The 15,408-nt window shown below is 43.4% G+C and overlaps 1 protein-coding gene across 3 annotated transcripts in view; it reads right to left on the bottom strand.

Annotated features, from left to right (window-relative positions):
* The window catches only part of PEPD (peptidase D), a 154,049-nt gene that overhangs the window by 109,834 nt on the left and 28,807 nt on the right, over nt 1-15,408 (bottom strand). For all 3 annotated transcript variants that reach the window (XM_048316318.1, XM_048316317.1, XM_048316319.1), the window contains one exon: nt 3,544-3,588. In XM_048316318.1, coding sequence (XP_048172275.1) covers nt 3,544-3,588 — 45 coding nt within the window. The remainder of the gene's footprint in view (nt 1-3,543; nt 3,589-15,408) is intronic.

Here is a 15,408-nt window from a genome sequence, read left to right as displayed (position 1 = left end):
ATTTCTGGATACCAAATTACATGCATGACCTAATCAAGCGGTCAAGAGCATATAGAATTTGAGGCAATTATGAGGCTGAAACTCACATAAATCAACTGTATTTTTCTAAACCAGTGCTCTCCTCAAAGATACACAAATTGGTTCTCTATGTGCATTCTGCAGCACTGATAACGCTGCCAGAAGTATTTGTTTCCAGTTACCAGATCAGTGTTTTATCAGCTGGCTTGTTTTGCTGTTTTTTAGTACATGTGTGCAACCTTAATGTCTCCTTTCTGTGACATATACAGAAAACTCCTGGGAACGCCCACTCCTCCTTTCCCTTCTGGAAATACTAGATTTACAGACCACCTAATAAGTAAGGATGATGCCCATGTAGACAGACTTCACAGTCCTGCCTTATCTTTACCCTTTCTCACCTCTGCTGTTACCTTTCCACATTTTATTTATAGAAATTTCTCTACCACAGTTTATAAATTTATGCTCTTCTGCAGTGCATAAAAACTTGCTAACTGAATTAGCATCAAAGCCAGCAAACATAGCAAACATATGCAAAGGAGAGGCATCACAGTACAATTCTGAAAGACAGGTGCATGAACACCAAAGACAGGAGTTCAAAAAAATGTTAAGAGGTTTACAACATAGATAGAAAAACCTCTGAAAACACAAAAAGCAAATGCACAGCTTTAAGACAGTAACATGCAGATCACTTTTCACAAAGAAATAATTATAGCCTTCCATCAAAATAATGCAAAATACAGAACATAGGAAATCTTCCACATAAAACTATCAAACCCCATTTTCATTGAGATTACAGGAAAATACAATATATACAGGCACAAAGAGAGCTGCACCATTACTAAATGTTGACTTCTAGCACCACCACGATTATGACAGACAGACACTGGCAAAATACAGGAACCAAAGGTCATTTGGCTAAGTGTTGGTGTCAGAAAACCTCCTTCTGATTACTAAGGAGATCATTTGGACAAGTTCAAATTTTTTCTTCTGTTATACGACATTTTCTTTTCAAAACTCTGACATCAATACTCAGCATAGCCATTCACTATGAAACTTGCAGTGGAAGCCTTTAAATTTAAACTTTTAAAATTTGTTTGGAAATACACACACTCCATAAAATGAAAAAAAAAATTAAAACACCATCTGAAAACTGCTGAAATCCAGTGTAAGGTTGAATTCTTCTGTTTTATCCTTAAGTTCCATACCAAGTCAGAAAATGCTGAGATCTTGGGAAAGGTAAGCAAGAGAGGCAACAGATCCTTAACCACAAACACTTTACTCCTTGTCAGTACTGAACCATTTTTTCAGCACTTTATTACAAGACTGTATAATACTAGAGTTGCCTTTTGTAGCTCCCAGTTCTCCCTGGCTGGTTCAGAAAGCTCAGCCATTTCACCTCCAGCTGGCAGTTTGACAGCATGGCATAGAGCAAAGTTTTTCGGACAGGTATCATGTAAAACACAGTAGTTCAGAGCTTGCCAAATCTGAAATTAAATGCATCCCTGAAAGGAGATGATTCAAAGGATGCAATTTCCTACCCCAGGATATAACCCAAAAGAATTCATCTTCCTAAAAGAAAAATTTTCTTAATTCTAAAAATATTGCTTTCCAAAGAAACTTTCTTGGCCAGTAACTTGACATTCCAAGAAGATTTCTACTTCAGTAAGCTTTAATAGACATAACCTATCATTCACATATTAATTTCACCAGACACTTAAATCCCAACAACCTTCTTTAACTTACTTCTGACTTAAAATGAAAGCCACCAAACTCAGTAAAACCTTTTAAAATATTTCTGAATGCAAATCTGAACTTTTTCTTCACTGAGAATTCCTTTTCCTTGAAAGCCAGCTGTAGGGAAGGTGCATACCAAGGATCCCTCTTCCATGAGGCTGCAGGAGGAACTAAATCAGAATTCCAGGCTGTCACTCACAATTCACTGAAGAGACGATTCTTTCTACTGCAGCTCCAAGTGCTGCCTTTCTACTGCCTCAATGCTTCACCTCTCTCAGTACAACCTCCACGGCACCGACCTTATGTTTGTCCATACCTGAGCTTCCTAAAGAAGTTTTAATCACCCTTTAATTGAAACCACAGAGGAGAAAAACTTATCAAGTGATACCTTGGTAAGGTGGATGGAAACAACCTGAAAGCTACCTTGGGAAAAAGTCTGTAGCCCTACTCCAAAGCCTTCTGCAGCTAAAATTGCCATCTCTGTCCCTGTTGTCCTGCAGTGTCTACAGAGCAAAGCTTGGAAGTCAGGGCCATCTCCAGGTCCTCTTCCTCACCCCTTTTAAATTCAGAAATCAAGCCTATAACATAACTTCTCTGTTTAGGAAAAGGAAGGGCACAAATTCTAGAAGGACAGAATAGGCAAGATCTAAACATTAGTCCCCCTTACACTCATCAGCAGTAGCAAGGAGTCCACTACCACACAGCTCCAGGCCCATCCATAACTCAGTCTATACATCCATGACAATGTCTATACAAAGCTTCCCCGCTTCCCACTTCCCTTTTACAGCTTTATGTCATGCCAAGCAATGAAAAACATCTGCAACAACAGATACGTGACCTTTTAATAATTCTACATGTTCTGAAATCACTCTGACGGTCAAAGAACATACCCACAGTTTTGAAGCTGGCAATTAGCTGTAGATGAAGACAGAAGATGGTTCTCAGCATACGTGCAGAAAACAAACATTAAAAAACATCATATGTAGCAGCATGTAATACAATACGCTACAACAGTGGTAGTCAGAGGGTACACCTGTGTTCTGAATTTTAAGATTTTAAGCTTATCTGTCTTAGCTAAGGATTTGCTTCCTCATTTCTATATTAATACACAAAAAAAAGCTTAGATAGAAACCTAATTCATTAACAAAAATCCACTATGTTCATTCTTCAGTAATTTCCTAAATGGAAAACTAGATAGCCTTAGTTATGGAGCAATCAGCAATCAGAAAGTCAGTGATGTTGACCACAGGAAGAAAACTAGTAAAATGGAGTAGCTTTGCACTTAGTCACACATCTAGTTTGTCTGCTTCCCATAGGCTACCGCAGAATTCCCCAAGAATTACAAAGTACAGTTATATGAATAATAATTCAACAAAATTAAGGCTGTTAAAATAAATCCTGGAGAAGAAACAACACCTAATTAAATACTACCTGTTTAGACAGAGTTTTGATCTACATTTCATTTCTGTTGCTAGAATATAAATTATCCTCAGTTTTTTTCCCATTCACACAAATTCATATTTACACGAATGTGACTGAAACCCTAACACATCCTACAGAATGTGTATCCAGATACAATGCTTAAGAAATGTTAAAAAAATTCTTTAGTTTTCAATGCTGTTACCCAGCCCTATTATTACATTTGTATAGTATTTCCAGTCCATAACATGAAATCAACTTAAAATTAAAACTCCTGTGGTAAAGTAGGTGGCTTCTGCTGAGGAAATCTCTCTGAAGCAATGGTACAGTATAAGCATGTTCAACACTACTCAAAGATTTTATGTTACTCACCATTCTGCAATTTCAGGATGAAGGATTTTGTTGTTCACATTAAATCTAAAAAAACCCAAAGACATTAATATTAAAAAGCAGCCAGACACAACAGCAGAGACTACATATTTACTCTTTCTTTTTTTTTAACCATGTCTTCTCTGAGGAAGTAAAGTGAAAACAAGTACTGTATGGGAATTCAACAGAGAACCCAGTGAGAAGAATGCATCTAATTTTGAAATACATGAGACTAAACCAGATACATCATTTTAAGACTGTCCAGAACCCAGTGTAACAGTATGCTTGAGACATTCCACTTCTTTTGACAAAGGTAAAATGTTAGGTAATCAGTTCATTGCTGTGAGTGTGGGGTGGACCAGACTGACCTCCAGACATTCCTTCCAAATTATTGTGATTTTTATGTTGTTCCTCAAACACTCTTCAATGAAATTAAACACAGTGAATTGCAGATTTCATCCTTTGTTTCATGCCTTCCTACTTTTGCATGCACAGAAGGTGGCCATGTGATAAACAAGCTTGCTTAGATGGTGAAAAGGAAAATGACCCCTCCGTGTCTTTTCCAATCTACAGAAGAGGCAAAGCAGAAGATTCCAACTCGCCTTGGCCTCTGACACTTCACTATTTTTCTGTTTATTTTCTACATGAGTAATTCATGTATTCTTGGAATGATTTTGAGGCTCTCTAAACAGTAACACTACAGTGGCAAATAGAGTCAGAAGCTGAGTAATTAGGTGGAACACAAATGGATTTTCAAGCATTGTTAAAGGGGGTTTTTTGCTTACAGTTTAAAGGCCTAAGGAGTGTTCTGCATCAAAGATATTTTTGTCTGCTCAGGACTGTTGGCTCTCCTGTTAGGGTATTTAAGAGAATTAAAATGCTAGAAGGCTCCCAACAGTTCTTCAAAAGAATGTTGTGAGGCAACAGTTCATTTTCCCACATTTTTAAAGGAAAAAATTAAATCCATTCCAGGTTATTAACCATTCTTTATACCTCAGAAGGGACCAATGAAAGCACAAATCCAATTTAAAAAAAATTACTTAGAAGTCACTTTTAATTGTATAAGGGTTTTCCTGTGTCCTGAGAAAGCAGAAAAAAACCCTATGTTTTTCTTTTTCAGAAACAGATGCTCATAAACTTATAAAACCCTAATATGGAAAAGGATAATAGCTCTGTATTCCTACTCCAAGATACAAAACAAAAACTTATTACAACATTCAACAAGGACAAGCTGTATGGTATTCAATATTATGGGTATTAATGAGAAATCACTGGAAAAACAACTCAAGACAAAAAGCCACCCACCAGCCACAGAACAATGCATCATTGTAGAGTAAAATTTGTCACTTGGAAACAAGAAAGTACCAAAAGGGCATATTTTCAATTTAATCATCACCATCTCAAAAATTATCACTTATGTACACCAATGCAGAAATAATTCTAGAATGGAAGAGACAGTACAAATTTTTACAGAAGAAAATATATGAATGACATAGCAAAATCAACCAATGAATATTCTAACAAGGCAAAATCCTGAGCTCCCTGTGTGGCTAGAGAACACACCAACTGACACCACCACAGAAAACCAAGATACAGAATTATGCTGCAGCTTTAACAACAGACACAAAACCTTTCAATAATGTCATCAGTATGTCAGACAGAAAACAGATCAATGAAGGCAAATGTAAGGAGACAGTGCAGCACTGGAGTATCCAACACCAGCTCTATGCAAATAAGAGTAAACTATGGTTATTGTGAAGTAACAAAAGAAAACAAAGCACAGGGAAGGCCAGTTACAGAAGGAGCTGACTTTGACTCTGAAAATCCACATCTCAAAAAACTGACAAGATCACTTTAACCACAAGCACAAATGGATGAAATCAAAAGCAAATCAAATGAGCCAAACATGAACCTCATAAAAGACGACTGTCCCACCTAAGCATTCAGAAAAGGGGGGAAATTGTACACTGATGTAGGCTTACAGCAGCTCACTCTTTTAGAAAAGCCATTTCAGCCAAAATCCCCAGATTTTATCGTTCCTGGCTATAAAGGCTCTTCTTGAACTGTCTTTGTGCTGCCAGAAATTCAAGTCTTACTGGCTGGGGCCACCTATTATGTGGCAGTTCTTTAAAATTCTGGTTTGCTGTCAATTGGGGAAGCTCATTAAACACACAGAGAGGCGGCAGGATTTAATCAGGAGGGTGCTGGTGGGTGGAGAAGAGCCAGGAGGTCATCAGCTGAACAGAAGTTCTCCCTCTCACCTGACAGACAGACTTTCTGATGTAATGCCAACTAGAAAAGATGTTAGACCTCTGAGACACAGCATCAATGCATTTGTGCAGGAGAATATACTGTAGGTCACTTTCCCAAGGAACTCAAAGATTAAGGACAGAACTGTCTCAGCACCGCTCATCCTGTGGAAGCTGTGGGTCCTGTGTGAGTGGCCAGAAGGCCACCTATTTATAACTGTGAGACTTCTAAGGCTGATGACTTAAATTACGCTTCATTTTGGTTACTGTTGTGGTTTAGGAACAGTATTCTCCAATTTAGTGCTCTCACTAAAACCACGCCATCGCTGCCACTCACTTTCCCTCTTCCCCTCCAACTGGAAGCACAAAATGCAAAGATCACGGGTTGAGGTAAGACCAACTTACTGGAAACAGCAATGAGATAAGAAAACATACAGTAACAGCAAAAATATTAATAAGAAAAGGTGTAAGACAAACAACTTACATGGAAAAAAACCCAACAATAAACAAAACACCAGACTGTTCTGCCAAAATGTTTCTCCACAGGAAAGAACGCCCTTCTCTTCCAAAGCAAGAGAGTCCCTTCCTCCCAGCCCCAGCAATGACATGAAGTGGTGTAAACATCATCTGGGTCCACGGCTGTGAGTTCTTTGTATCCTAGATGTCATCCAGGTCGGGAGAGCTGGTGTGCTGTCTGCTGGTTCCTGCACCAGGAGCTCACGACTGCTATCTGAGCAATCCATACTCACTGTCCATGGTAGTAATGGCACACAGTGACAGTGTCATTCAGCAACCAATATTATACAATTCAACATTACAAACTGTTCTCACCCCAAAATCAAATCCCCTTGAGGTGCACATCATATTTCCCCATCCCTCTGCAATCACCCACCAAGAGCGCCCAGGTCCTTGAGCAAAAGCAATCCCACACATGGGTTTGCCTTTGCCTGAGGCAGGATAAATCCACACTGCCTTCCCTAACACATTTCTCATATGCACCACAGGGACTTTATCCCCTGCTACGGTGCGTGGAGCTTTTGGCTGACCAGAGCCAGCTCCATTGGCAGAGCCTCTAGTGAAAACTAACCAGGTGGCCTTCAGTAAATGTAGATCCTGATGTCTAAAGGTCCCACCACCTCTTGCTTTCAGTGTGGTTTTTAACAGTCCATTGCACCGTTCAACTTTCCCAGAGCTTGGTCCGTGACAGGGAATATGAAACACCCCCTCAGTCCCGTGCTCTGTGGCCAAGGTGTCCATGAGTCTATTTCAGAAGTGAGTCCTACTGTCTGACTCAATTCTTCCTGGGGTGCCATGTCACCGCAGGACTTGTTTTTCAAGGCCCAGGATTGTGCCGCAAGCAGCAGCATGAGGCAAAGGATTAATCTCCAGCCATCCTGTGGTTGTTTCCACCACTGTCAGCACACAGTGCTTGCCTTGGCAGGCTTGGTAGGAGCATGGTGTCATCGATTTGCCAGGCCTCCCCTTATTTATATTTCCACCATTGTCCCCCACACCACAGAGGCTTTACCCCTTTGGCCCTGCTTGATGGCAGTGCACGTTTCACAGTCATGGATAACCTGGGAGATGGTGTCCATGGTTAAATCCAGCCCTCAATCACAAACCCATCTGGAGGTTGCATCTCTTCCCTGATGACCCGAGGTGTCATGGGCTCATCAAGCCAGAAATAACTCAGCCTTGTGTTGCCAGTCCAGATCCACCTGAAACACTTTAATCTGGGCAGCCCAATCCACCTGTCTGTTGCTGATGTCCTTTGGCAGCCCTCCATGAAGGACTTTGACAGCCACATTCTCTACCCAGGCAGTGATGTCTTGGCACAATTCAGCAGCCCTGATGGGTTTCCCTCTGTGCTGCCAATTGATCTTTTCCCATCAGTCCAGCCACCCCCACAGGGCATTTGCCACCACCCACGAGTCAGTGTAGAGGTAGTGTTGGCAATTTCTCTGTTTCAGTGGTATCCAAGGCCATCTGGAGGCTTTCAGCTCTGCAACCGGACTTGATCCACCTTGTCCCTCAAGAGCTTTTGCGACTCATCACGTAGGACTCCATACAGCAGCTTTCCATTTTCAGTGTATCTCTATGATACAGCAGCGAAGAGAGGGCATCGCTTTTCCTTTTCTGGTAGCTGATTATGTGGTGGGGCCTCCTCAGCACGTCCCCTCTCCTCCTCTTATGATGATAATCTGAAATTTTCAGCTTCAGGCCAGTTCGTGGTAACTTTCAAGATCCCTGGGCAATTGGGGTTTCCTATTCAAGCTCGCTGTGTGAGATTACTCCACATGGCATCAGGGCCAGGATGTGTGGAAGGGACTTCTCTGAACATCCAGCCCAGCACTGGCAGTTGGGGTGCCAGAAGGAGCTGTGCTTCAGTGCCAATTAATCAGAAGTAACATCAGCCCTTCTGTCTGAGGACTTGCCCACTGGAAACTGGAGCTGCTTTTATCCTTGAAGAATTTCCTGTGGTGGTTGTTCCTCCTCTCCACTCACATACCTGTGCTCCCAGGGCAGAGGCAGGGTTTCCATCCCACTTCCTCACATCCTCTCTGTGATCATGCAGGTAAAACTACAGGTTACATCATGGTGTGTCCCCTCTCTCTGGCACAGGGGAGCACTTACCAGGGACTGGTCTGTACTGGCAGGGCATGGGACACTTCTTTAAATTTCTTCAAATTGTTGGACATCCTTGCATAGTCTTTCCACAGATGTGATGCAGAACCATGGCAGGTAAGAGGTACTTTTTTCATATAGCTTGCATTTGATAACCAAGTTATCCACTGATTGTTCGTATTTCATGACCTCACTGCCAGTGAGCTGGCACACAGCAATGGCATGCTCTATGGCAACTTCTGCCACATGGTTGTGTACACTGGATGTCATCTGGGGGACTGCTCATTATTTATACAGAGTACCTCCAGCACAGCTAATTCTCTCAGGTGCACCTTGCTCCATGGTGTTCTGCTTGTCTCTCTGCACTATTAGACCATCCTTGAGAGAATACCTTTCCCTCATGCTTGACAGGAGTTGACTCCAGAGGCTGAGTTTCTGTTCTTTTTCTAATCCCCTGGTGAATCCCACATCCTGGGACAGGGATCTCAGCTACTTGGCTTCACTCCTTGATTCCATATCATGAGCCACGATATCCCAGCACTGGAACTGCTGGGTCACCAGGGGCTCTCCCAGCTGCAGCTGAAATCTTTCTGCACACCTCCCAGCTCACCTGCGGATAGGGATCGGGTGATTATCTCTGGCCCTGCCTCTTCCTCCTGTTCTGAGAGCCCTGCTTCCTCTTCATCCCTCACTAAGCAAATGGATTGTCTTGGATTTCTTTTTCTGTACAGGTGCAACTGCTCCTGGCACGGGTTGTTCCTCCAGCTCAGCTGCAGTTGCCTGTTGCTCTGCTTTCCTCCTCCTCCCCCTGAGGGTGCTGTCTAGTGATCTATCTAGTGACCAGCAGGGTCTGATAAATCATAGCCAGAGCCCATCATGTTGCATAACTTTGTGTCTCTCTGGAACGGCCACAGCATTTTTTCCATCACAGATTTTATCACTTTAACAGGGTCCTGTAGCTGTTCAGTGGTGAACTTTCAAGTCTTTGGAGCAGAACAGTCCTTCAAAAGTAGTCCTGTTTTCTTTCTTTAGTGTTCCCACTAGAACCACAGCGCCACTTTCTTCCTCTCCCCCTCCAAGTGGAAGTACAAAAGGCAAAGATCATGGGTTGAGACAAGAATAATTTTCTGGAAACAGCAATGAGATAAGAAAATGAACAGAAACAGCAACAAAATAAGGTATACAAAAGGTGTAAGTCAAAGTAGCAAAGAAAAGATTTACATGGACAAGCCCTTGACAATAAACAAAATACCGAATGGGACCATTCTGCCCACCACATTTCTCTGGAGGAAGGAACGCCCTTCTCCAAAACAAGAGGGAGTTCTTTCTCCCAGCACTGACATGAGCTGGTACAGAACAACGTCTGGGTCCTGGCCATGCCCCCTCCCAGCCGCTGCAAAAAATTAACCCTGTCCTGGCCAGAACCAGGACATTTACCAACAATGCAGCTGAACAAACCAACCACATCCTAAAAGTTACTGGTTAACCTCAACAGTAAGAGCTTTTCACCATCAACAGTATGAGTATACAAATGGTGTTTAATTCTTGTAATTTGTGCACAAACCCCTACAAAAAATCCCCCAACTGTGGCCTCCCAGCAAAGTTTTGATCTCACTAGACAGCAAACAACAAAACAAGTACTACCCTAATGTTAAGAGGATTAGGCAGCACAATCTAATTCTACATTTTACTGCAATTTGGAAACTGACAATACTTAGATGATAAGATATGTGGTCTTGAGGAAGAAAACAAATTGGCATTTGCTACAGTTGCAATCTGTACATATTAATGCTTCCATTTAATCAACGCAGAACTAAGAAATACTACACTTTAAGGCATGTCCAAATTGATTTCATACTCCATTGTCCTTTCACATGCAAGACAAATTCATTAGTTAAAAAAACCCTAGAAAATCTACACCTCCCATATAAAAGCACTGTATAATGAGACCTCTTTTTGTCAGTTTAATGAATACACTGTGTGTCTACAGCGATAAAAATCTAAAACATATCCATACACAATGTTAGAATTTTCTCCTCTTCTTCAACATGGAGAGTCTTTGTCCTAATGAACTGATTTGGCTATGCAATATGAAAAAAGGAATTCACTGCCAAACTTTAAACATTAGGTACATTGCTTAAACTGTCCATCATTTACTTCAATTGACTCTGAGGATGAAAAAAACCCTGCCAATACAGTGAGCAAAGATTTATTCAAGTGTTTTAAAGTATATGGCACATTACTGTTCAACCCTACAGGTTCAAAATCCATTTTCTATATGGTGAGTCATACCCTCTCAAAGCATTTTTACAAGGGCTACATAACCGACATAAATAGATTTTTTAAAATCCTGCACATTTTCCAGCCTGAAAGATGGATCCATGAATTATGAAAAAGACCTGCAAACACAGAACCGGCCTCTATTAGTAAATAGAAATATGTATTTCCAGAAAAGAAAGCACTAGAACTACTTTAGAAATCTGCCTTCTACACTTAAGCCTTCTGGGGCAAGTGAGAAATCCACTTCTGCAGGATTCTGAAGAGCTGCAAACAGAACTGACCTGAGGGGAGTCACCAGGAGCAGCATCAGGAAACAGTCCAGGTCTCCTGTCTCAAGCCCCTGTCCCAGGGCTGATCCCCCACTGACCCCCAGTACCACCCTCTGCTGAGCAGGGCAGCTTTCTGTGTACCCCTGGCCTCCGTTCCCACAGCCTGCAGCAACAGACCAGCTTTTCTTAAGGACAACATCCTTTGCTGTATGAGAGAGCTATCCATAAACTAATGGAAACCATTAAATAATTCACCAGTATAGGCTCTATACTACCAGGATAGAATCAAGCTTGGCTATTGCTAGCATGACAAAAATAACTTCAGGGTGATCTTCTGGGCACAGAAATAACCCACGACCACAGTAGTCATTTTGTCTCAAATGACTATTTATGACAGTAGAAAAATTAACCAAATAACTTAGATAATAATGTTCCACAAGAAGTTCAGAAGGTTCAAAAAATAAGGCAGGGAAGCAACATCACTAGGGCAAGAAAAATACAGCTTCTGATAGAAGCAGATGAACAGCCTGAAAAGAGAGTGAGATTCACCTTTTCAGGAAATTAGACATTATTTTCATTATTATCCATCATGAAACACCTCCCACGGCCCCCACCCCCCACTGGGCCAGGTCCACATAGGAGAAAAAAGACATATGGGAGCAGGAGAAACACAAAAGGGTCCTAGCAAGAAAATAGATCTTGGCCAGGTAGCCAGAAAACAAAACAAACAGGAGATCAGGCATAAAATAGAGCATCATGGCCAGGGTAGAGCCCAGCTGAGCCAAGAACTGAGAGAGCCAGCAAGGCACAGTCACAGGCAGGCAGGAGGGAGCACAGTTTGAAGGAGCACATTGTTGGGTATAAACTCTGTGAGTGTAATCCTCTGGGAAACAATCAATACATCTGAAATACATCTTTCTATAAAGGAAACATTTGCTACAGGAGAGGTAGACAAGCAGGAAAGCAGGAATGTTGAAATTGGTTTGGGTCTGTAATGATAACAAACATAAAATGGACTGGCTTACACAGAGCGTTACAAAATTCTGAGCAGAGCTTAAAATGAAGCTCGCCCCGTCCTCCAGACCACCAACTACCCCTGGCACATGGACCAAGCACGAGCTCACCAGAGCCACCACAGCCCGGGAGAAGACACAAACAGAATCAGGGAGATCAAAGGAAGGCACAGTATCTGTCAGAAGAGGGGAGTTGATCCAAAACCAAAACCAATGCATGCTCTTCCATACTGTGAGCTTGGGAGGGGAAGGCACCAACCAGACCCATCAAAGGCAGCAAAATGAATGACCTAGTGCTTAGGGGTGGAGAGGGATGAGCATGTGCCAAGTCTCAAAAGAGAAATATCTCCTAACAGCTGGAAATCCCTGCTAGGAATGGAGAAGCACTCCCTCTGGAGCACATGGACAACATATTTACCACTGAGAAGCCAATGCTTCAATATCATTAAGTGTTGTAGGAAATGCTCTATTAAAATCTCAAACGAAGTGCTAAATGGAGTGGCTTCCTAGCTTAATGTTGACTAGTGAGCGGGCTACTAATTGAACTCTTTAAACAGAGTTTAGTGAAATTCAGGGTAAAAAAGGGGGTTTTGGTGGTTCAAACTGACTTTTGTACATCATTCCAATACAGAACTGCTGATGAAGTTAATACCTGTTTATATTTCATGTGGAGGTATATCGGATAAAACAGGAGATATTGCTCCACACAGGCAGTGGGGAGTCCACTTGAATGCAGAGAGCATAAGATGACTAACTACTTGGACAAAGCAACAGAACTCACACTGGTTGTAACAGCAGAAAGGACACCAAACACTCATTAAAAGTGACTTGCATGTATTCTATAATACTTCATACTTAAGTCAGTGGGCAGCAAAAGCTGTCTAAATGCCTGGCACCTTGTTCCCAACATCCCCGACAGAATCATTAAGTTCCCATTTAGGATACAGAGGGGGAAACGAAGTAATTATGAAATCAGATTCCAGATTTCAGATCACTTGACACAAAATGTCAAGATCCCAGCAGAAAGCATGCTCAGACTATACAAACGAGCACCCAGACTTGCAGCAAATTCTGTGCATTACCATCTTCACTGTAGAATGAACATGCTGTTGACAGAGTGTTGCAGTGGGGATCCTGCAACACGCATATATCAAACCAGGAGTCCCGTGGAAAGGAAATATATACGGACAGACAGATTCTTGCTAGCTGTTTCAGAGAGATGTTTATTTCTCCAGCCGCATGGCCGGGGCTCTGCTGAGGAACTGTTCCAGTCACGGGACCAAGGGTCCTTCTGCCCGCGCAGGGAACACAAACCAACCAATGGGAACGAGGCTGAGCAGGGACAGGGAAGCCCGTGCCTGTGCCCTCAGGGCCCCTCTCCCAGGGCTACACGGCAGGGGAGGGACCCCAACACCTCACCCGTTTTATTTTAATAAAAGGAGAATGAAAACAACTGGATAAACATAACAAGAACAGTTTCAAAACAAAACAAGCCACCCTCCTGAGTCTTTAAATGTCCAAACAGATTCTCTGGAACATCTTAGGGCTGACAGAAGGGAGACAGAATTCTCTGAGCATGCTTTGTGGGGAAACTGAGGCAGGAGAGGGTTTAACTTCTTCCCTCCCCCTTTTCATCCCCCACTCGGCATTGGAAAGGGATTTTTGGGGAAACAATTGGCAAAAGCATGGTTTTGTGAGGGAAACCATGGATGAAAAAACGGATTGGGAGTACACTGGGGGTAATAGGATATAGGGTAAAAGGGAAAGGTGGGATTAGGAAAGGGAAACTGTAGGGGGGGCTTACAATGGAGATACTGTCTAACATGACTACGATTTTTTGCATATATACTGCCTTTTACAGGAACACCATCAGGCCCAGCGACCTGCGATGCTTGTAACCCTTTTCTCCCTAGTACAATATTAAATTCCACCACCTCTCCATCTCCCAAGCTTGGGATGCATTTTTCAGGGTTATTCTTTTTAATAGCAGTTCTATGCACGAATATGTCTTGCTGGTTGTCACACCTTGTTATAAAACCATAATTTTGCTTAACATTATACCATTTTACTATCCCTAAGGTCTTAGTTGCTATGATCTTTTCCTTTTTCCGAGTGGCTGCTGTTTTCTGTCTCGCTGCGTCTTTGCTCTCTCCTTCGGTCGCTCCCGTGTTGGAATTCTCGGGGCTGCTGGTGCCTGCGCGCTCTTCCCGGGGTCGCGTTCGGGGCCGTGCGGGCCGGGCCGGGCCGTGCCGCTCAGTTCTCCGTGCGTCGCCTCCTCTGGTCGCAGCTTCGCTGCCGATGCCGGGCGCTGCACCCACGTCTCGGCCGGGCCCCCGAGCGATGACTCCCCCGCGCTCCGCTCCAGCGCGCGTCTCGGCTGGGCGCGGCTCCGTTCCACCGCCATCGCCGCCAGCCACCGCCCGCGTGCCGCCCCTCTCGGCCGGGCGTTCACGGGGCTCGCTCCACCACGCGCTGCACGGGGCCATTCGGGCACTGCCGGGTCCCGCTGCTCCTCGCTCTGCTGCGGACACTGCGGCTCGCGTGGCTCCGCCCGCGCGCGGGAACTGCCTCGCTGCTGCTCGCAGAGCGCTCGGTGCACGTGGCCTGGGCCGCACGGTCCCTGCGCCACGCTTCCCTTCACCAGGACACAGCTGACATTGCTCAACAGTCTCAGTAACTAAATAATATTCACGAAAATATTCTTCCATCGGCATATATTTTGACTCCAATATTAACTGTGTCCAAACGGTTTTCCAAAAGCCCTTGGTAAGAATTAAATCCCAAGAAACATAGAAAAAGTTCTTAAACAACCATGCCAGGAAGTGTTTCAGTTCTTTTTGAGCTTGAATCAAGCTAAAATTTACAAATCGTTGTTCAAGAATCATTTTAAGTTTAAGATAAATGTCCATATGCGGCTCTGAGAGCCAAGAGTCTTCCCACGGTTCCTCCATAGTTTAGATATGGAATAGCAAAGCAAAACCAAGAAGAGGAATCCAAAGTTTCCAGGGTTTACTCACACAAATCAGTCGCTTAGGGATCGGGGATCGTTCTGCTCACAAATCTCCACCATTTGTTGCAGTGGGGATCCTGCAACACGCATATATCAAACCAGGAGTCCCGTGGAAAGGAAATATATACGGACAGACAGATTCTTGCTAGCTGTTTCAGAGAGATGTTTATTTCTCCAGCCGCATGGCCGGGGCTCTGCTGAGGAACTGTCCCAGTCACGGGACCAAGGGTCCTTCTGCCCGCGCAGGGAACACAAACCAACCAATGGGAACGAGGCTGAGCAGGGGCAGGGAAACCCCGTGTCTGTGCCCTCAGGGCCCCTCTCCCAGGGCTACACGGCAGGGGAGGGACCCCAACAACAGAGGACAATGGAGAAAAATATAGTGGGGTGACTGGAGTCAACGATCATAAAAAAAGGCCTCA

This window comes from Corvus hawaiiensis, chromosome 12 (genome assembly GCF_020740725.1).
Source record: "Corvus hawaiiensis isolate bCorHaw1 chromosome 12, bCorHaw1.pri.cur, whole genome shotgun sequence".
NCBI classification, from domain to species: domain Eukaryota; kingdom Metazoa; phylum Chordata; class Aves; order Passeriformes; family Corvidae; genus Corvus; species Corvus hawaiiensis.
The sequence above is the reverse complement of the archived record's forward strand: the minus strand, read 5'-3'. Positions and strand labels throughout refer to the sequence as shown.